Source organism: Lithobates pipiens, unplaced genomic scaffold (genome assembly GCF_037356315.1).
Source record: "Lithobates pipiens isolate NorthernLeopardFrog02 unplaced genomic scaffold, aLitPip1_a1.2 Scaffold_23, whole genome shotgun sequence".
Classification (NCBI taxonomy): Eukaryota; Metazoa; Chordata; class Amphibia; order Anura; family Ranidae; genus Lithobates; species Lithobates pipiens.
Genome location: NW_027507785.1, coordinates 232,335,902 through 232,358,428, shown reverse-complemented (window position 1 = coordinate 232,358,428; position 22,527 = coordinate 232,335,902). Strand labels below are relative to the sequence as shown.

General features: G+C 46.1%; 1 protein-coding gene across 1 annotated transcript in view; it reads left to right on the top strand.

Annotated features, from left to right (window-relative positions):
• Positions 1 to 22,527, top strand: part of BRDT (bromodomain testis associated) — a 273,701-nt gene that overhangs the window by 56,796 nt on the left and 194,378 nt on the right. The window contains exon 5 of the mRNA XM_077452924.1: positions 13,675 to 13,874. Coding sequence (XP_077309050.1) covers positions 13,675 to 13,874 — 200 coding nt within the window. The remainder of the gene's footprint in view (positions 1 to 13,674; positions 13,875 to 22,527) is intronic.

Here is a 22,527-nt window from a genome sequence, read left to right as displayed (position 1 = left end):
TGCCATCGCAGAGGATGAGACATCTCCGGGAGGCCTTGCAGAAAGGTCTGTGCAACGCGTTCCCAGAGACTGGGAGGTTACAAACTCCTGGTCCTGGACAACGTGTTGCTGAGGCATTGGTCAGAAGGAGCGGTGGAGAAGGTGGCCGTCTGACTGATGCTTTCAGACAATTTTTTAGTCCGCAGCCCCAAGGTATGATCGGTTCCAGCAACCATCGCCAGCGTCTGATTTACATGGTGCCGGAATACCTAGGGGCAAGGTCAGACTTGGACACCTTTCCCACCGAAAATCCTCTGGCTTACTGGGTCTTGAGGATGGATCACTGGCCAGAGCTTGCACAGTATGCAATTGAGCTACTGGCCTGTCCTGCATCCAGCGTTGTTTTGTAACACACCTTCAGTGCTGCTGGTGGCTTTTTTACTGATCACAGGTTGCGCCTTTCCACCGACTCAGTTGATCGACTGACCTTCATCAAGATGAATCAGTCTTGGATGACCCACAGCTACCAAGCACCTGAAGCTGATGTAACCGAATAATTTTTTTTGAAATATCACATTCCTTCAAGACTGCCTATGCTGATGCTGAGTGACTGTCCTGTTATGTTGATTGTCTATCCTCTTCCTCCTCCGCTGATATGTTGGAAGAACATTTTTGGTTCTGGGTGATGTCAGCAGCCCAATTTTTCTGCCCCTGTTTAACAGGGGCATTTATTTACAATTTTTGATGCGATGCTTTGCAGCAGGGCTCATTCCTGCACTACAACTAGAGTATATGGGAGAGGTTGCAGTGTTGTAGCACCAGTGCCAGCAGCCCAATTTTTTCAGCCCCTGTTTAACAGGGGCATGTAATCACAATTCTTGATATATTTCACAGGAGGGCCCATTCCTGTGCCCACCCAGAGTAACTGTGAGGACATAGTGTTGTGGCACCACAACCACTAAAGGTCAATTTTTCTACCACTGTTCAACAATGGCATGTAATTACAATTCTTGATATAATCGTTCACAGCAGGGCGCTCCAGCGCCCACCAAGAGTCACTTTGAGGGCTTACAATGTTGTGGCAAAACCAACACCTTGTTCCGCTATTTCTGCAGAGCATCTAGGGCAGGCCCCTACTTTCAAACATCCAACTTACAAACATCTGCTACTGCAAACGGAAGGAGACAACAGCAAGTGAGATGAAAAAAGACGGACGGCAAAACAAATTATACAGGGGTGATAACCCTTCCCTATGTTTTCCAAAAAGCTTAAAAATAGATTTTTTTGACTGGAGCTACACTTTGTAATTTTCAACTGGTACGTTTTTAAACAGATTCTACTTAACACAACAAACCTACACGGTCCCTGTCTTGTTTGCACCGCCTGTATACTGCTGTTCTGAGTATATAGGGCCTGGGGGCCACACGTATTTCCTTTTTTTTTTTTATGGTTACGGGGTTCCCCTTAATATCCATATAAGACCCAAAGGGGCTGGTAATGGGCAGGGAGGGCTACCCATGCCATTTTTTTCTCAATGATTTTCAACCATATTACAGGAACCAGATATAACATTAAAACCGCAAGCAGTTTTAAATGACGTTATTTCCGTTAAATGTAATTTTGTGCAGAGACTGTTCTAAACATGGGAAACACGTGGCACTTCACAGGCATACTAGAGACACCCCCCCCCCCCCCCGGCACGATATTTAAAGGAATATTTTTTTTTTTTTTTTTTTTTTTTTAACTTTAATCGTCAATAAAATCAGTGTTCCCGCCAAAACTGCCATTTTTAAAAACATTTTAGGCATTGACCCATGTCCCCTGGGGCAGGAGCTAGGTCCCCAAACCCTTTTTAGGACAGTATCTTGCATATTAGCCATTAAAATTAGCACTTTTAATTTCGAACGTTCGTGTCCCATAGACTTCAATGGGGTTCTAACGTTCGTACGAATTTGGGGTCCGTTCGAAAGTTCTGGTGCGAACTGAACCGGGGGGTGTTCAGCTCATCCCTAGTAGGGACCAATGTGAGTGTGCAATGTACAGGGATAGGTACAATTGTAGACTCACTCAGGTTGAACTGGATGGCCTGGTGTCTTTATTCAACCTTGCTAACTATGCAACTATATATATTTTTAGTGTGTTTTACCTCCTGGGGTGCACACCCTAATGCAATAGGCTGCGCACGCCTATGCCTGCTACATGTATACACTTATCCCAGTATGTAACTAATGCCTGGAAATCTTCAGCATAGAAAGATTTGTCCGTACACCTGAACCATCCTAGGACTCCCTGATTCACTTCATCATCAGTGCTGAATTGCTGACCTCTGAGGAACTTTTTTTAGGGGTCCAAATGGGTGTAAATCATTTGGAGCGTGGTCTGGGCTGTAAGGGGGATGTGGTGATACCACCTAGCTGATTTGCTGTAATGTGCATGTTCGGTGAACAGTATGAGCTTGTGTGTTTTACTGGAGCAACAGGGCGCCCTTAGTGCTCAAACCAGGCCATTTTTTCTGCAGATGAAAATATTCATGGATGATTGTGTTCACTGTTCACACAAAGATGTCTCTCTTGTGCAATTGCACAACAGGTTATGCGTCGATTATCCAGAATCCACTGTTCCACGCACTGAATGTTCACAGGAATAACTACTGTGGGCTGGGATCCACCATGGCTGGGATCATCACTAACAGCCGCACAGCCATTTTTGAAACTTTTACCCCATTTAGATGTCTTACTGCGGCTGAACGTCTCATCACCATACTGTGCTTGAAGTCTTCTGTAGATATCCGCATGTTTTACGACTTAGTTAACAAGAAACTTCATCGCCACATGTTCCATGCACGCACAAACACTGCCTGCCATCTTGATTAACAGTCTCTGGACTGGTCTACGGCATGTGCCACCTATCAGTAATAGGACACACTTGCCTCTTACTACTGTAGTACCATCATGCTTGCATCCCTTTTGTACCTGTAAAATGTAAAGTTGTGGTTTGACTTGAACAGAACACCCCTCGTATAATTGTACCCCTCCACAAAAGAAAAACTAAAAGTAGCTTGCACTATATATAAAAATGTGTCCGGAATACCCTCTAAATTTTATATATACCATAAGAAGCAAATGGTGTGTAACAAAATGTATATAAATATTACAAAAAAACTTGTGAATAAGGTTGAATGCTAAACAAGGGCCCACATAAATCTTCTGTAAAGAAAAAGTTGAATTTATTTAATTTTTCCAATCCTTCACTGTAAATTGACTTTCGTTCTCCAACAAGCCAAAACTCCAAATACAGATACTATTGATGCACAAGCCTCTTAACAACTTGAGCTCCGGAAGATTTTACCCCTACCTGACCAGGCCATTTTTCTCAAATCGCCTTTCAGGACAACCCCGGAGAGAGTGTAGCTCCACCTTGTCATTAGGAAACACATGCCCACTTTAAAAACACCTCCTCTTCCTCCATGGCTTCAGTTATTGTGTTTCCTCCACGGAGGAAGCATGTGCCTGAACCAGGGGAGACCTACACTCTCTGTAGGGGAGTAAGGCTTACCTCACGTACCGGTTGTTTGTTTCTTTTGACCCCCAGCAGCATCTCCAGTGGGGGAGGACTCTTGGAGCTCCTGGTCTCGCCATCTCACGGGAGTAAGGACCCTCGGAGTGCCGGCGTCGGGTGCCCGGTGTCCGCTGGATTAGCGCAGGGAGGGCTCTGTCGCTGGCAGAGGTCGCTGCAGGTCAGCGGCGTGGCTCCGTTTTCGGTGTCGGGTCCCGGGCGGCGACAGCGTCGTTTACGGTGACGCGCGGGCGCTCTGAGGTGGCGTGGCGCCATGGTTCAAGCGCCTGGAACGCAGGGATCATGGGGCGGGTCAGGTGACCGTGTGCTTCCGCTTCCGGCCGGCCCTGATAACGCGACGGCCGGGAGAATTAAAAAAAATGACGGAGCTGTTTGTGTATAGCTGCCTTACTCAGCAATGGAGGAGTGTAAGCCAGCTATGGCGGAGACAGGTGCCCCTAGCACCGGTCCAGCCCAGGTATGTAAGGTGCACTGGCACCCTCTGCTTCACTGTTGGGCTATGTCTTTGTCTGTTCCCCCCTCTTGGGGGCCTGTCGCTGCAGGTCAGAGGTGACTTCGCTCTGACCCTTTGCAGCCTAGTTCTGGGGTCTCACTAGTGGTCTGTTTGGTGGTTGGTCTCTGCACTAGCTTGGTGTTAAGCGACTGGTTGTTGAGAGCTTTTAGTGAGTTAAGCCTGCATGTCGTTTCAGGAAAAATCACTAGGAAAAGCTAGACCAGGTCAGAGAAAATGTCATTCTTGCAAGACCCCCCTCAGAGATTCGTGGCAGAAGGCAATTTGCAGAAATTGTATCAGAGAATTGGTGGAAGAGGAAACATCCCAGCAATATAAGGATTTGTTTTCTTCGGTTAAAGAGCTGACAAACTCCTTGAGTTCAGTCAGGTCCATCCTGATACAAAACCCTCCCGCACAGACCGAGCCTCAGAACTTGCCGCCCAGCCCCAGGGCGTCGTCGTCCAGACAGGTGGAGACCGAGGATTCTGGAGACGAAGGGGGTAGTACTCTCATCTCCTTCAGGGATTCTGAGGAAGAGGAAGAAGATAGCAGGGGCTCTAAATACAAGCTATCACTAGAGGAAGTAGATGAGATTCTTAAAGCAATCTACACTACTCTAGAAATTCAAGAGGAAAAAGTACAGCTGTCAATTCATGACAAAATGTACCAGGGGTTGGACAAAACAAAACTGAGTTTTTCCAGTCCACAAGGTCCTCTCAGATTCGGTGAGAAAGGAGTGGAAGGACCCAGAAAAAGCCCCTTTCTTCTCTAAAGCTCTCAAGAGAAGGTTTCCCTTCGAAGATAAAGACTCAGAGGTTTGGAACAAAAAACCCAGAGTCGATTGCAGCTTTCTCGCAGGTATCCAGACGAAGGGATCTAGCCTTTGAGGATATGGGGATCCTTAAAGACCCAATGAACAAAAAAGCTGACTCATCCTTAAAAAGGCTTGGGATGCTGCGTCAGTCAGTCTAAAGCCAGCTGTGGCAGCTACGGTAGTGGCCAGGAACCTGGAATGTTGGGTAGAGAAGCTGAAGAGCCATATTGAAGCGGGGACACCCGCAAGGATCTCTTAGAGTCCTTTCCACTGATCCTGAATGCAGTCAAATATATGGCGGATGCATCAGCAGAATCAGTTAAACTGGCCGCCAGGTCTTTGGCTCTTGTAAATTCAGCCAGGAGAGCAGTTTGGCTGAAAACATGGTCTGGGGACACGGCTTCCAAGATCAAACTGTGTGGTCTGCCCTTCTCGGGTGACTTGCTCTTTGGACCCGATTTAGAGTCGGTGCTGGATAGGACAGCCGATAAAAAGAAGGCTTTTCCAGCTAAGAAAAAGCAGGTTGCCAAAAAGAATTTTCGTGCTTTTTCAGCAGTCCCATAAAGACCAGGATCGCAAGAGCAGATGGGGTTCGCAGAAGGGCAAAGGCAGGGGTGGAGTCCTCTTTAGATCTCCCCCAGAGCAGTCCCCCAAGAGCAAGTGACAATCTCTCCCCAGTGGGGGGGAGACTGTCAGCTTTTCGCGAACAATGGGGCAGGCTGTCTCCAAATCTGTTCGTGAAGAGCATTGTCGATCAGGGGTACAGGTTGGAATTTTCAGAACCACCCCCGAGCAGGTTTTATGTGACAACATTGCCAAGGGATCAGGAGAAGGCCTCTGCAATGAAGCTTTTATTACAGTAGCTGATACAGCAAGAGGTTCTGATTCAAGTCCCAGTAAACCAACAGGGCAGGGGTTTTTACTCACATATTTTCCTGGTGAAAAACCCCTCAGGGAAGTACCGTTTAATCCTGAATCTGAAAGTTCTGAACAGGTTCATTCGGTACAAACATTTCAGGATGGATACAATTTTTTCCATCACAAAGTTGTTGACTCCAGAATGCTTCATGGCATCCCTGGATCTAAGGGATGCCTACCTTCATATACCCATTCATCAGGCATCACAGCAGTTCCTGCGCCTGGCATTGAAGGTGGGGATTTCGGTATGGCACCTCCAATTCAGGGCTCTGCCATTCGGACTCTCGTCCTCTCCCAGGGTCTTTACAAAGATTATGGCAGAGGCTTTGGAGCCCCTGAAGTTGAAGGGGATTCCAGTTGTCCCTTATCTGGACGACCTTTTGTTTTTTGCGGACTCCAGGGAGCAGGTCCTAGTCAATCTCCAGAGGGCCCAGTCTCACCTCGAAGGCCTGGGGTGGCTTCTAAATCTAGAGAAGTCGAACCTAACCCCTTCACAGGAAATGAAATTTCTGGGGTATACGTTAAACTCGATTCTCCAGAAAGTTTTCCGCCGCTGGAAAAACGGCTGTAAAGCGGATACAGAGCAACCAGGCAGTCTGTCAGGACGGCTATGGCAGTTCTGGGCCTGCTTACGGCAGCAATCCCGGCTGTTCAGTGGGCCAGGTTCCATTCCAGACCCCTTCAGAGGGAGGTTCTGTCAAGCTGGTCCTATCAGGATCCCTTGGAAAAGCAGTTAAAAATGTTGTCAAGGACGAAAAGGGCTCTTTGGTGGTGGAGAGACCAGGCGAACCTCTCAAGGGGCCTGGTGTGGACCTTTCCTGTGGACAAGCGTCTTACCACAGACACAACAGCGGTTACCTACATTATGAAGCAAGGGGGAACCAGGAGCAGGAGCTTGATGGAGTTGGCCAATCTGTTGTTAGCCTGGGCAGAGCAGAACACAGCCTCACTATCGGCAGTGCATTTGAAGGGCTCTCAGAATTTGTTTGCGGACCTCCTAAGCAGGCGCAAATTGCTAGAGGCAGAATGGAGCCTGAATCAGGAAGTGTTCCTGATGATCTCCGAGGCTTGGGGGGTTCCACAGGTAGACCTTTTTGCCAGCCAGCAGAACTCAAAGGTGGACAGATTTTTTTTCTCTTCACCGAGGAGATGCAGCAATAGGGTTGGATGCATTTGCTCACCCCTGGCACTACCAGCTGTTCTACGCCTTTCCCCCCTTTCCTCTAATTCCACTAGTGCTGAGGAAATTCAAGGAAGAAGGGACAGACTTAATACTAGTTACTCCTTTTTGGCCAAAAAGGCCTTGGTTCGCGGGTCTTCGCAACCTAGCCTCGAAGCCCCCATGGAGGTTACCACTCAGAAAAGATTTGTTATCCCAGGGGACAGTAAATCATCCAGAGGTGGAACTTCTACAGCTAACCGCCTGGTTTCTGAGGAGGACCTATTAAAAAGCCAAAGGTCTCTCAGATAAAGTAGTAAAGAACCTGCTGTCTAGCAGGAAGGCAGTTACACAGGCAATTTACATGAAAGTCTGGAAAAAGTTCAACTCCTGGTGTAGTTCTAGAGAGCTCAAGGTCAAGAGCACGGTGTCAGTCTTTGGAGTTTCTCCACGAAGGAATGGAGAAGGGTCTCGCAGCCAGTACCCTGAAGACTCAGGTGGCTGCCTTTATCAGTTTTCTTTGAAAAGACTTTATCTAAAGAAACTTTAATTTCTAGGTTTTTTTAGGGCTCTTGCTCGAAGTAGACCAGTAGACCAGTAGCCCTTAAAGACTTTCCCAGTTTTGTCTACAGGATTTGTCTACAGTTTTACAGGGTCTCTCGGGAGCACCGTTTGAACCCTTACAAGAAGCTTCTTTACAGAAGGTGGTTTTAAAAACAATCTTTTTGGTGGCCATCACCTCGGCCAGGAGAGTCAGCGAGCTCCAAGCTCTAGCTATTACAGAACCCTTCCTTAGAGTTTATCAGGACAGGGTGGTACTGAGGCCAGATCCAGCATTCCTACCGAAAGTATCCTCAGCTTTTCATCGATCGCAGGAAATAGTGCTACCTACATTCTCTGCAACCCCAGCGAATGCAGGAGAGGAAGTTTTTCACACATTGGATGTGAGAAGGTGTCTTTTGCAGTTTCTGAATATGACTAAAAATTTTAGAAGATCAAACGCCCTTTTTGTGATATTTTCTGGATCACGCAAGGGGGAGAAAGCTTCTAAGAGTACGCTGGGTAGGTGGCTTAAGCAGGCTATAACAGAAGCCTATAAATCAAAAGGAGAAATACCTCCCTCAGGTATTGCTGCCCACTCTACTAGATCCACGGCAGTTTCCTGGGCTGAAAGGGCCGGTGCAACGCCTGAACAAATCTGCAAGGCTGCCACTTGGTCCAGTTATTCGACATTTCTCCGGCACTACCGGTTAGATCTACTATCTGCGGCAGATCAGGCCTTCGGCAGGAAGGTACTGCAGGCAGTAGTCCCAACTTAGGGTAAGTTTCTCGGTTATCCTCTCCGGGGTTGTCCTGAAAGGCGATTTGAGAAAGACTAAGTTAGACTTACCGGTGACGGTATTTCTAAGAGCCTTTCAGGACCACCGTTACTTCCCTCCCTAGGTTATGCTTAGTAAATGTATTAAGTTCTACCATGGTGTTGTGCTTTCTGTGCTTTGTTTTCCAGTGTCGGAAGGCCACAATAACTGAAGCCATGGAGGAAGAGGAGGTGTTTTTAAAGTGGGCATGTGTTTCCTAATGACAAGGTGGAGCTACACTCTGTCCGGGGTTGTCCTGAAAGGCTCTTAGAAATACCGTCACCGGTAAGTCTAACTTAGTCTTTTTTGCTATTACCTAGTAATTCATGCAACACTGTACCCAAACAAAGTTTATTTCATTTTTTTTTTTTTTTTCACTCAAATAGAACTTTCTTTTGGTAGTATTTGATAACCCACTGGGTTTTTTAAGTTTTTGTGATTTATAAATGAAAAAATACTGAAAACTTGAAAAAAAGAAAAAAAAGTTTTACTTTCTGCTATAAAACCTATCCAATAAATGGGGGGGGGGGGGGGGGGAAAGTCTTCATAAATTTTGCGGTGATTCTGCTGTATGTGTTTTGCTTAAAGGAAAAAAAAAAAAAAAAAAAAAACATGTATATTGACTGGTTTGCATGAAAGTTATAGCACCTACAATGGATATTGTATAGTGTGTGTGTGTGTGTGTGTGTGTGTGTGTGTGTGTATACGATAGTGCCATGCCCAAACAATAGTCACCCTGCATTCTGTCAGGCAATACATCACTTCGCCCAGAAAATTGTTGCAATTACAAATGTTTAGGTATTTGCATATTTATTTCTTTTGTTTGACTTACCAATACAATCTGACACATTCCACGCAAAACTCCAAATTTGTACTGGACAAAATTATTGGCACCTTCACAAAATAACTGCATGCTAAGCTTGTGATGCTCCTGTAATTTGTAATTTAACTTGCCTGTATTAACAAGTGCTGACAATATAGAAATCACACCTGCAACCAATTAAATGGTGAAAAATTGCTTCAACCTTTCTGTTGTGTCTGTGTGTGCCACATGGAGCATCAAGAAGAGAGAGCAGCAAAGAATTTGTCTGAGGATTTGAGAACAAAAATTGTGAAAAGCATTGACAATTTCGAGGTTACAAGTCCATCTTCAGAGATCTTAATGTTCCTGTGTCCACTGTGCACAACAGTGTCAAGAAGTTTACAGTCCATGCCACTGTAACTAATCTCCCTGGATGTGGATGAACGTAAAAAATTGATCAAAGACTGCAACAAAGGATTGTTCAAATGGTGAATAAAGACCCTTGACCCCCTTCCAGACAAATTGAAGCTGTCCTTCAGGCACAGAGTACAACGGTCAGCTCCAACTATACGTCGACATCTGAATGAAAAGGGACACCATGGTAAGAGACCCAAGAGGAACCCCACTGCTGACACAAACATAAAGCCAGATTGGAGTTTGACAAAACTCACCTAAAAAGAAGCCAAAATCCTTTTGGGAGAAAGTGCTGTCGACAGACTTTTGGTAAAGCCCATCATTCTACGGTTTTCAGAAACCGAAATGAGGCCTTTTTAAAGAAAAGAATACAGTCCCTACAGTCAAAGATGGTGTAGATTCACTGATGTTTTGGGGTTGCTTTGCTTCAGGCACTGGATGGCTTGACCGTGTGCATGGAATTATGAAACTTGAAGACTAACAAAGAATCCTGGAGTGCAATGTAGGGCCCAGTGTCAGAAAGTTGATTCTCTGTCAGGGGTCATGGGTCTTGCAGAAGGACAATGACCCACAGCACATGTCAAAAAGCACCCAGAAATGGTTTGATGGTGGGTACCCAACCGCTGGCCCATGTGCCACATGTGGCCTGCGACCTTCTGCTCTAGGATGGTGGGTTGGCAAGCCTAGATTACGGGTTCCTTACCCGCCATCCCAGAGCATCACTGTTCTGAATGGAGCTGTCCCTAATGAAAGCACAGCTGCAGGGGAGGAAGACCCCCATAAGCTGATGCTTCCTGTATAGTGCTGTCTCCAGCCACAGGTGGAGTAATACCAATTTCACTCTGCCTGGGACAAACAGCCGGCAATACCTGCAGCAAGGAAGATTCCTGAATGGAAGTTTTTATTAAAGGTCAGTTTATATTCTAAAATCTGTGTGTGTGTGTGTGTGTGTGTGTGTGTGTGTGTGTGTGTGTGTGTATGGGCATATCTTTTGCACTGGTTATTAGACTGCTCTCAAACTGATTCACAGGTGCACCTGCGGGCTGAGGCACCTAAGGACTCATGGGCTACAGCTAGCTGTGTCTGTGTCCACGCTCTCTGCTCGGACCGTGACAGTCGCTGAAGTGGCCTTCACTCTTTGAAAGGTTCGGCACCCCTGGTTTAAGACCAAAAGTGCTGGAGTGTACTGAACTGGCCAGTAATAAGCCCAGATCTAAATCCCATACAGCATCTGTGGAGAAATCTCAAAACAGCAGTTGGCAAAATGAACCCTTCCAATCAGAGACCTGGAACAGTTGGTGAAGGAGTATAAGTTCCAGTAAAAAGGTGTAAAATTCATTGATGGTTACAGAAAGCCATTGATTTCAGTGATTTTTTTTCCAAGGGGTGTGATGTATATTTTTGTGCCTCTGTTTGTTTGTTTTTTTTTTTTTTTTTTTGCAAAGGGTTGAGGCTTTTTTTTTTTTTTTTTTTTTTTTTTTTTCCTTTTTACACTGTATATAGCTGGTTGCTAAGGAGGGGGCTGGAAAGCCGGCCGCCGCATCCTTGACAACAGATGAATCGTCAGCTGTCAGCGGGCTTCCCCACTGAATGTTAAAAAAAAATGCCAGCTAAAAAAAATAGTGGAAAAAAACAAAACAAAAAAAATAGCGTGGGGGAACCCCCCCCCCCAGGTCCATACCAGGCCCTTGGGTCTATGGGTCTAGAATGGATTCAAAGGGGACCCGCCCACACCAAAAATGGAGTTGGGGTACCCCCCCCCCAAAATCCATGCCAGACCCTTATCCGAACAGGCTGCTCAGCAGGTCAGGAAAGGGAGGGGACAAGAGAGAGCCTCCCCCGAATCATACCAGGCCACATCTGGAAGCCCCCTTTAACAATGGGGTCCCCAGATTCCGGCCTCCTCTCCTCCCAACCATGTGAATGAGTATTGGGTACCCATTGACCAAAAAAGTAGTTATATATATATATATATATATATAACTACTTTTTTGGTCAATGGGTACCCAATACTCATTCACATGGTTGGGAGGAGAGGAGGCCGGAATCTGGGGACCCCATTGTTAAAGGGGGCTTCCAGATGTGGCCTGGTATGATTCGGGGGAGGCTCTCTCTTGTCCCCTCCCTTTCCTGACCTGCTGAGCAGCCTGTTCGGATAAGGGTCTGGCATGGATTTTGGGGGGGGGGGTACCCCAACTCCATTTTTGGTGTGGGCGGGTCCCCTTTGAATCCATTCTAGACCCATAGACCCAAGGGCCTGGTATGGACCTGGGGGGGGGGGGTTCCCCCACGCTATTTTTTTTTGTTTTGTTTTTTTCCACTATTTTTTTTAGCTGGCATTTTTTTTTTTAACATTCAGTGGGGAAGCCCGCTGACAGCTGACGATTCATCTGTTGTCAAGGATGCGGCGGCCGGCTTTCCAGCCCCCTCCTTAGCAACCAGCTATATACAGTGTAAAAAGGAAAAAAAAAAAAAATATATATATATATATATAATATTTTTTTTTTTTTTTTTTTTTTAAATAACAGAAAAAAACTAAATCTTCATCCTCCATCTTCTCCCACATCTTCATCCTCCCGGGCTTCTCCTTCCTTCTCCTGTCTTGAAAAAAAGTGTGTATATGTGTGTGTGTATAATTTATTCTATCTATCCTTTTTAATTTAAAGTGCAAGCAGTTACAGCTTACCAGGGCAGATGCATGTATATTTAAAGTGGTTGTAAACCCTTGCAAACCACTTTGACCTACAGGTAAGCCTAGATTAAGGCTTACCTGTAGGTCCAAGAAATATCTCCTAAACCTATACAGTTTAGGAGATATTTACCTGAAGACAGCCACCGCTGCCTACGGTGCATGCGCCGTAGACAGCGGCGCGCAGACGCACTGGGTAAGCCGCAGATCGCGGCGATATGCCGCAAGTGTCGGCTCCCGTGCGCATGCGCGAGAGTGACGTCATCGCTGCTCCGGCGAATCATAGCGCCGGAGCAACGAGACCCACCAAGAAGATGGACGCTCGGAACTACAGGGGACAGCGGTGACTTTGCTGGCTCCTCTGTCAGTTAAGTGACACATAATGGACTACTATGCGATGCATAGTAGTCCATTATGCTTTGTCTTTGCAGGGAATCAAAGAGGAAGTAAACCCATCAGGGTTCCTCTTTAAGTGCTGCAGCACATATTTTTCTAATGGATGGCCATATCTCTTCTTTAGAACTAACTGAGGTGGAAATCTCCTAAATCCAGATTCAAGGAACTCCTTGGCTCTCCTGCGCAAAACGTCATAGGTGTACATCGGTCTTTGCACAGGAGATGGTGGGTGTGCTGCTGGAGCTTGCCCACGGGTCCGGCGGTCTCTGTGTCTGCCGGCAATCGTGATGTTCAGCAGCAGAATCGGGTAAACAAGGTGATTCCCCGTTCTGCCAGATGACATCTCAGAGGTCTTCTGTTCCCATTGGTCGGGAACAGCGAGCTGTCATGTCCCTTGTAGCCCCCCCTTCTACAGTTAGAACACACCCAGGAATCACATTTAACCTCTTCCCTGCCAGTATAATTTTTACATTTGATCAGTGCATTTTTATAGCACTGATCAATGTAATGTCACTGGTCCCCAAAAAGTGTCATTTGGGGTCAGATTTGTCTGCCGCAATGTCACGGTCCTGCTAAAAAAAAAAGTGCAGATTACCAGTAAAAACAATAAAAATTTAAAGTCCCTACATTTTTCCCATAGTTTGTACACTCGATAACTTTGTGCAAACAAATCAAATATAGATCAGCCTAAGCTGATGAATACGTTTTTTTTTTTTTGTTTAATATATTTTTTGGATATGTATTAAAGCGGGAATTTTTTTTTTTTTCTTTGCGCAAAAAATAAAAAAAACGCGGAAGTGATCAAATGCCACCAAAAGAGAGCTCTTATTTGTGGGGGGAAAAAATACGTAAATTTTGTTTGGGTACAGCATCGTGCAATTGTCAGTTAAAGCGACGCAGTGCCGTATCGCAAAAAATGGCCTGGTCATTAAGGAGGGGAATCCTTCCGGGGATTAAGTGGTTAAACAGAGATCTAAAAGAACAAATTCAGACAGTGCAGCCATCTTTTTGATGTTAATGAGCAACAAATGAAACCTGTACGGATAAAGTACCAACATCTCTCTCTTTCCTTGCAGAATCTCGAGAGGAAAGTGAGTATACTACCATAACTGAAAAAATAACTGAAAAAAAAACTTCAAAAAAAGTGCCTTCACAAAAACTTCACAGAATTCCATTTCCACGTCCAGTTGTAGCATTGCTACCACAGCGAACTACCCTTGTGCCTCTATCTATTTTTCGGAAAACAAATTCTGCTCCTCCTAGCCCCGGAACCAAAGTAAGTGTGTTTTTGATGTTGTAACATATACTGTGTTAGATTTTTTTTTCATGTAGTTTAACATATTGTTGCCCTCTTACAGTTAAAGAACACCAGTTTTTCATCCCCAAAAGAGATACATTGTGCATGTAAATGAATCAGAACCCCAATACATAGCTCCCAACTGTCCCTGATTTGGTCCCTCTGTCCCTCTTTCCTCCTCATTTGTCCCTCATTTTGGTCTGATCTACTGTATATAGTTGTATATAAAATGCACTTTTTATCTTTCAAAAATTGTTTCACACTGCTAAACCTTTCATCCAATTTCTAAATTGATGCATTTGTAAATTTCAAAAGCCAGTATAAAGGAATAGTAGTGGTAAAAAAAAGCACTTGCGGGTTTACTTAATCATTTTTATTTGTACAATTCTCCTTTTTAAGGGTGTGTCCTATGCCTACATGCTTTTGATAATAGGTGTCCCTCGTTCTCATCTCAAAAAGTTGGGAAGTATGCCAATATCTGTGTGTAACTTACCTCCTTTAGCAGGTTTCCGTATCTGTCACTCCTCCTTCTGGCTGAATTTCAAAGTTCTCTGACCTCCTGTTTCCTTCCTTTTGCCAGCCCTGATACTACATGTCCCATCATGCTTTGAGCCTCTGTAGTTTCTGGGCAGGTGTTTCGTCAGATTAGACGACCTGTCAGAATGGGTAACAGAAGTGACAGTTTTTAGTCACCGCCATCTTGCTACACCCTGCACTCCTCTACAGTTTGGATACACTGAGATGGGGGCAAGCGGAAATTTTAACCACTTCCGCCCTGGAAGGATTTACCCCCTTCTGACCAGAGCACTTTTTGAGATTCGGCACTGCGTCACTTTAACTGACAATTGCGTGGTCGTGTGACATGGCTCCCAAACAAAATTGGTGTCCATTTTTTTTTTTTTCTCACAAATAGAGCGTTCTTTTGGTGGTATTTGATCACCCCTGCAATTATTTTTTTTTTTTTGCGCTATAAACAAAAATGGAGTGACAATTTTGAAAACACATTATTTTTTGCTATAATAAATATCCCCCAAAAATACGTATAAAAAAAAACCCCTTTTTTTTTTTTTTCCTCGGTTTAGGCCGATACGTATTCTACATAGTTTTGGTAAAAAAAACCGCAATAAGCGATTGATTGGTTTGCGCAAAATTTATAGCGTTTACAAAATAGGGGATAGTTTTATGGCAATTTTTTATAATATTTTATTTTTTTATTTTTATTTTTTTTGGGACTGCGACATTATGGCAGACACATTGGACATTTTTGGGACCATTGTCATTTATACAGCAATCAGTGCTATACAAATGCACTAATTCCTGTGTAAATGACACTGGCAGTGAAGGGCTTAAGTGTGTCCTAGGGGCATGTTACAAACTGTGGGGGGCTGGGCTGTGTGTTGGTGAACACTGATCTCGGCTCCAATCACATGGAGCAGAGATCAGTGTCACTTGTTGCTAGGCAGAACGGGGAGACACTGTTTACAACGGTATCTCCCTGTTCAGCCTCCCCGTGAGATCATTGCGGGTATCCCTGCGGCGATCGAGTCCGCGGGGCCCGCGACCGGACTTACGGGGGTCCCAACCAGCATGCACCGCCGGTGGCGCGCGCGCGCGATGGCAGGGCGGCAAATACAAATTGATGTACCTGTACGCCAATTTGCCTGCCCGTGCTATTCTGCCGACGTACATTGTCGTGCGCCGGTCAGGAAGTGGTTAATGTGGAGGAGTGTGGGGTATAGCAAGATGGCGACGAAACGTCACTTCCGTTACACATTCTGACGGGTTGTCTAATGTGATGAAATGCAGGCTACGGTAATCACTTGGAGCAGCTGTGGGAGTTGATGGGGATAGATCTAATGCCCGGTACACACAATCAGAAAATCGTATGAAAAATACCAATTTCTGAGCGATTGTACGATAATCTGATCATTGGTACAGAGATTTTGAGAGCCGATCAAAAAATATCGGATGAACTGCCCTGATCGGACAATTTTTTTATTTTTTTCGGACGATGCCAGATCGTACAATTTTAGTTTAATCAGTACAGCTGTCATTCAAAAATGCAATACAAATACATTACAAAACATGACATCGCTTATCTGAATTTTTAATTCCGTCACGCGCAAATTTTCTTGACTTTAGTAAACTTGTCAGATTCGATCTGAGATTAGCTTGCAAAAAAAAAGACTATCACTCGTCCTGTTTCTGGCCCTTCATGTGGGTGGTGATTGGGGGAGGAATGGTATTTTGTCCCCCCCCCACACACACTTCATTCCTCTGTGCAGGGAATAGGGAACAAGCAAGAAGTTGAAATTTAGTCATAAAGTTAAAGAGGAGTTCCAGCCGCAAAATTATTATTATTTTTTTTTAAGTCGGTAACTACAAACACTGTAAAAAAATTTGGCACTTACCTGTCCAGGTAGCCCATGATGTTGGTCCCCTGAGGCCAATCAATCTATCAGATTGTGTGCAGGCACCGCCATTCTAACTAAGGGAAACGGGCAGTGGAGCCTTCAGGCTTCACCACTGGTTTCCTACTGTGCATGTGCAAATTGCTAGCTGAATGACCATGTCATCTGTGGCAGTGAGGGAGAGGCCCTGGGCTGCGGCTGAGCTAGGACTTTATGTACATCATTTAAGGTAATAATCGTTATCGAATAACTAGCGGTGGAGGTCATTCCTTTTAAGATCAAGTCGTAAAAGTGGGTGGAACGCTACTTTAAAGTGATTCTAAAGGCAATGTCTTTTTCTTTTCTTACATCAGGGGACACAGAGCCGTAGTAATTGCGTGGGTTATATCGGCGTATCAGGTGCTGGACACTGGTACGCCCCTTAAGCCGTGAAATTCCCCCCCTATAACCCCTCCCACTACTGGGAGTCCTCAGTTTGCTTTTTTCGCCAGTGTCTAAGGTTTTAGGTACGTGTAAGGATGTTTACTGAGCTCCACGGGCAGTAATCTTTTGAGAGCCAGCCATCCTGACCTGATCCGTTCTGATATCTCTGTAATGGACTAAATGAATGGTACCCGGGCCTCGTAATCCGAAGACATGAGGTTTTGCTTGCGAATGCTTTTAAGAGCTGGGCCCTGGGATCCAATACTTTTTGGTAGTAAGGCCAATAAAAGTTTACTGGCAGGGTCTTCTCGCAGGTCCAGGACTGTGGGTCAACCTGAGTGTTCCCCGGTTCCTGAAGGTTTCCTTTTAAAGGTCTCGGAGCCTAACGTGAAGGGCGAAGATTGGATTTTTTTTTTTATCTCTGATAAACCCTGCTGCGAGGATAAGGTAGGGGAGATTTTCTCAGGTATCTCTCCTTCCATGTATTGCATTGTCATGTCTTGTCTGTGTCCCCACTGGAGGCTGTATTGAGCACTCCTCATTGCGACGCTGGAAACAGCAGAAGCTCTACTCTCCTCTCCGTTCAAGCCAGCTCAGACCCTCAGGTAAGGAGGGGGGGTCTGATCACTTCCTGAGCCCCCAGATTGGCGATTTTGGTCTATTTGAATGCCAGCCAGCTCCCTCCCTTTTTCTTTAAAAATAAAAAAAGTTTTCTCTAGTCGTCTGTCCAGGACAGCACTAGAGAGATAGGCTCCACCTCCAGAGGCAGGAAACACAAACCAGATCTTTAAAGGGCGGTCTCCGTCCCTTCCCCTTCAGTCTTTGTGTTTTCTCCACCGGAGGAGGAGGCTGGATCAGGAGCTCTCCTTCCCCTGACGGTGGGATAGCCCATAAGAGACGGGGAAGGAGTTCTGGGTACCTGTTGGTAACAGACATCTGAAGTCCTCCGGTCGGGTTGACAGCAGCTACGAACCGGCGTTCTCCTTCTGAAGCCCGGGGAGGGCTGTCGTTTCCCCACCTGACAATAGGTTCAAAATTGGGCGCGAAGTCAGGTGGGGGGCAGGCACAGGCATCGAGTTCCGGCCTGTGGAACGCAGGAGGAGGATAGAGGACTTCCGGCAATCCACTACCGGTTCCGGGTCGCGCGGCGAGCGTGGACGTTCGGGACCTTGGCGGCTATTTTAAAAAGCCGCGGCCACAAAGCGTTCATGCTGCATCGCTTACGAAGGGAAAAGCCTCCAGGCGGTTAGGCGAGATTCCGATCGAATATGGATGCAGTGGAGAGTGGCAGTGGAGCCGAACCAGCTCAGGTAGGCAAACACAGAGGTGTCTTGTACCTACAGGGCTGGGAGAGAGGGGGGGGGGGGGAGTAATGGACTAATCAATGCAAAGGCATTCTGAAATGGTCCAGGTGTGTTTTTCCTCCCTCCCTCTCTCAAACAGGATCCGGACTAAAGAGTCTTGCGAATCCTGTTAGCGGTTGGTGGGGTGCACATAGGTGTTTGGTGAAGGCGTCCTATTTTACTAAGGTTTCGCTGACGTTAGCTTGTCTGTTTTTCCCTTCCTTCTTCTCTCCTCCTCTTGCCTTAGGCTCTGCCCAAAGAACCAGAGAGGTCAGGGGGGAAGAAGAGATGTCCTTCATGTATGAATAAATTAAAAGAAGGATGGTCTAAGCCCCTTTGCAAACCATGCATAGACAAATTGGTCTATAAGGAAGCTACGGGAGCTTGTAAGGATTTGATTTCTGGAGTACAGAAAGAAATGGAGTCCATCAAAGCAATGTTAGCGAACCTTGAAACCCCAAAACCAGCCGCAGTTCCCTCTGCTTCCACCCCAGTGGAAGGTGACGAATCAGAGGAGGAGGAACTTGATTCTCTGGATGGCCTAAGTGAGGCGGCATCATCCAGAGATGTTCCTGTTCAAGGGTCAAGCTCTCCCAGATACAGGCTCTCACTCGAGGAGGTTGATGCCTTATTGGGTGTGATTTATGAGACACTCGAAATTAGAGAGGAGCCAGTCTCCCTGTCCTTGCATGACCGGATGTATCAGACCCTAAAGACAGATTCAGTTAGGTTCTTTCCGGTTCATAGCACACTGATAGATTCAATCAAAAAAGAGTGGGAGGAACCAGAGAAAAAGCTATTTTTCCCTAAAAGTATGAAGCGGAGATTCCCCTTCAGCGAGGACCCCTCTTGTGTTTGGAATAAAGTGCCCAAGGTAGACGCAGCTTTTTCCCAGTGTGCAAAGTCAACAGACCTCGCCTTTGAGGACATGGGTGTTCTTAAGGAACCCATGGATAAAAGGATGGAGGTACTGTTGAAGAGGTCATGGGAAGTAACCATGAATAACTTAAAACCTGCAATGGCCACGACCATAGTGGCTCGCAACTTGGAGGTCTGGCTGGAACAATTACAAGGCCATTTGGAAGGGGGTACCTCCAGAAAGGAAATTCTGGATTCCCTTCCTATGCTACATAAAGCAGCAGGTTATATAGCAGATGCCTCTGCGGAGTCTGTTAAATTGTCAGCCAGGACCGCTGCCCTCGTAAATTCATCTCGCAGGGCACTTTGGCTGAAGTCTTGGTCAGGAGACTCGGCCTCAAAAGTGAGGTTATGTGGCATCCCCTTTGAGGGAGACTATTTGTTCGGGCAGTATCTTGAGAAAGTCCTGGACCGTACTGCGGACAAGAAGAAGGCCTTTCCTGTCAAATCTAAAAAGACTACAGGTAAACGCTTTATTCGTCCTCAAAGGCAGGGACAGTCACAAGGACAGACCTCTAAGGAGTCAACCCCTAAGAAACAGTGGATGGGAGGAAAACAGGCAATCTCTTTTCCTCTTCTAAAAAAAAACCACTAAATCCCAGTGACGTGGTTCCTGTGGGGGGGGAGACTGGGGCAGTTCTTCCCAGTGGGAAAACGCTACCCCAAATTCTTTTATTCTGAGGATCATCAGGGAGGGTTACATCCTTGCAGGTGGGATGTGCTTGAACTGTATTTTGTGTCTGACCAAGCCTCCCAAAGATCCCCAGAAATTGGCGATTTAATAGATCAGAGGGTTCTAGTGCCAGTCCCGCCACAGGAAATAAATCACGGTTTCTATTCGCACGTGTTTGTAGTGAGGAAACCGTCAGGCAAATTCCGGTTGATTTTGAATCTGAAGTTACTGAACAAGTGGGTAACTTACAAGAAATTCCGGATGGAAACAATTTTTACAGTGAGATCAGTACTCCCTCCAAATTGTTTCATGGCCTCTCTCGATCTTAGGGACGCGTATCTACACATCCCCATTCGAGAAGACTCTCAAAAGTATTTGAGGATAACGATTCTTTGGGGAAGTCAGATTCGATACCTCCAATTCAGGGCTCTGCCATTCGGTCTGTCTTCTTCCCCCAGGATATTCACCAAGGTCCTGGCAGAAGCATTGGCTCCCCTAAGGCTGAAAGGGATCGCTGTCATACCGTACTTGGACGACCTTTTATTCTTCGCCCCCTCAAAGCTCCAACTGCAGGGAGATCTGAGGGTAGCTATCTCTTGCCTAAAAAGGCTGGGGTGGTTGGTAAACGAAGAAAAGTCGCACCTGATACCAACACAGGCCATACGGTATCTAGGTTTTCTGGTGGATTCAGTGTCACAGAAAGTCTTCCTCACAGGGGAAAAAGTGGAAAAGGTGAAAGATATGGTAACCTTCTTGCAGTCCAATCGGACAATTTCCATCCGGTCAGCTATGGCAGGGTTGGGCTTATTAGTGGCAACAATCCCTGCAGTTCCTTGGGCAAGAGCTCATTTCAGGTGTCTCCAGGACAATATTTTGAGCAGCTTGGACGGAACACAAGAGTCCCTGGACGGCACTATCCATCTATCCTCAAAGACCAAAAGGTCTCTTTGGTGGTGGAAGAGAGAGGAGAACCTAGTACGGGGTCTATGGTGGTCTCCTCCAGTGTCTGTTCGCATCACCACGGATGCCAGTGCTTGGGGCTGGGGGGCCCACTTGGGGTCGAAAGTAGCCCAAGGATGCTGGGGGAAGACACAGTCCCAGAGGTCGGCCAATTGGAGGGAGTTGCAGGCAATCTGGGAAGCCTTAAGGGCGTTTGCCAGGGATCTGAAGGACCACCATGTACAGGTCCTCTCGGACAGTATAGTGGCGGTTTCCTACCTAAACAAGCAGGGAGGAACAAGATGCCCGTCCTTGATCAAGCTAACAAGTACGATCATGCATTGGGCAGAAGAAAACCTAAAATCGGTTTCAGCGGTCCATCTAAAGGGGGTGGACAACCACCTGGCAGACTTTCTGAGTCGACACCGGGTGTACGAATCAGAATGGTCACTAAAACAAGGAGATTTTCCAGCTGTTAGTGCGCAAATGGGGTCTTCCGGAAGTGGACTTGTTCGCCAGGAAAGCGAACACCCAGGTCCCAGTATACTTCTCCCTATAGAGGGAGGCAGGGGCAAAAGGGATAGACGCTTTGGCACAAAGCTGGGCATTTCACATTTGCTACGCCTTCCCCCCATTCAAGCTAATTCCTCTAGTCCTGAGGAAATTTTTGCAGGAACAGACCACATTAATACTAGTGGTGCCGTATTGGCTGAAGAGACCATGGTTCTCGATGCTGCTGGGCCTGACAGACGAGCCTCCCCTCATACTGCCCGAGAGAGATGATCTGCTGTCCCAGGGTCCAGTTCTGTTGCCAGAACTGCAGACCCTAAAGTTATCGGCCTGGCGTCTGAAGAGAGTCTCTTGAAGTCTAAGGGACTCTCGGATAGGGTAATTAAAACACTTCTTTCTAGTAGAAAGAAGGTAACCCAAGCAATTTATGTTAAGTACTGGAAGGTTTTTTGTTCATGGTTGGACACTAAAAAGGTGTCTAAGTATCCCGACAGTCTTGGAGTTTTTACAAGACGGTGTGGATAAGGGACTGGCCATTAGTACCTTAAAGGTACAAATTGCGGCCCTGTCTGTTTTTTTGGATCAACCTCTGGCGGTAGACCCGCTAGTTAGCAGGTTCTTTAAGGGGTTGACCAGGATTAAACCTGTTCCTTTCAAAATTTTACCCAAATGGGACCTGTCAATTGTGTTACAGGGATGGGTAAAAAAGTCTCTGGAAGAAGAACCTTCCTTGAAATGGATCACGCTTAAAACTGTGTTCCTAGTGGCTATTTCCACAGCCAGACGCATTAGCGAGCTTCAGGCACTTTCGGTGAAAGAGACGTTTTTACAAATTTTTGAAGATAGGCTGGTGTTGCGCATGGACCCTGGGTTTTTACCCAAAGTAGTGACAAAGTTCCATAGAACACAGGAAATTGTTTTACCTTCATTCTGTGGGTCTCCCACTAATCCTAAGGAGGTAGAGTTTAACCAACTGGATGTGAGAGCCTGTGTCTTACAATATCTGGAGATGTCAAAAAACATTAGAAAATCTGATGCATTATTTGTTTTACATGCGGGTAAAAAAATTAGGGTCACAAGCTTCAAAAAATACAATTGCAAGGTGGATCAAACAAGCTATTGTTGAAGCCTACAAAGGAATGAAAATGGAATGTCCTTTTTCCCCCATGGCTCACTCCACACGGGCACTATCGACCTCATGGGCAGAGCGAGCTGGAGCAACACCAGAACAAATTTGTCGAGCAGCAACTTGGTCAAGCTACTCGACGTTTATGAAGCATTACAGATTGGACCTTATCTCAGCGCAAGACCAGGCGTTTGGGAGAAAGGCGGTAGTGCCCCCCCTAATCTGGTAAGTTCTTGTTGATCCTCTCTAGTGCTGTCCTGGACAGAAGACTAGAGAAAACGAGAGTTAG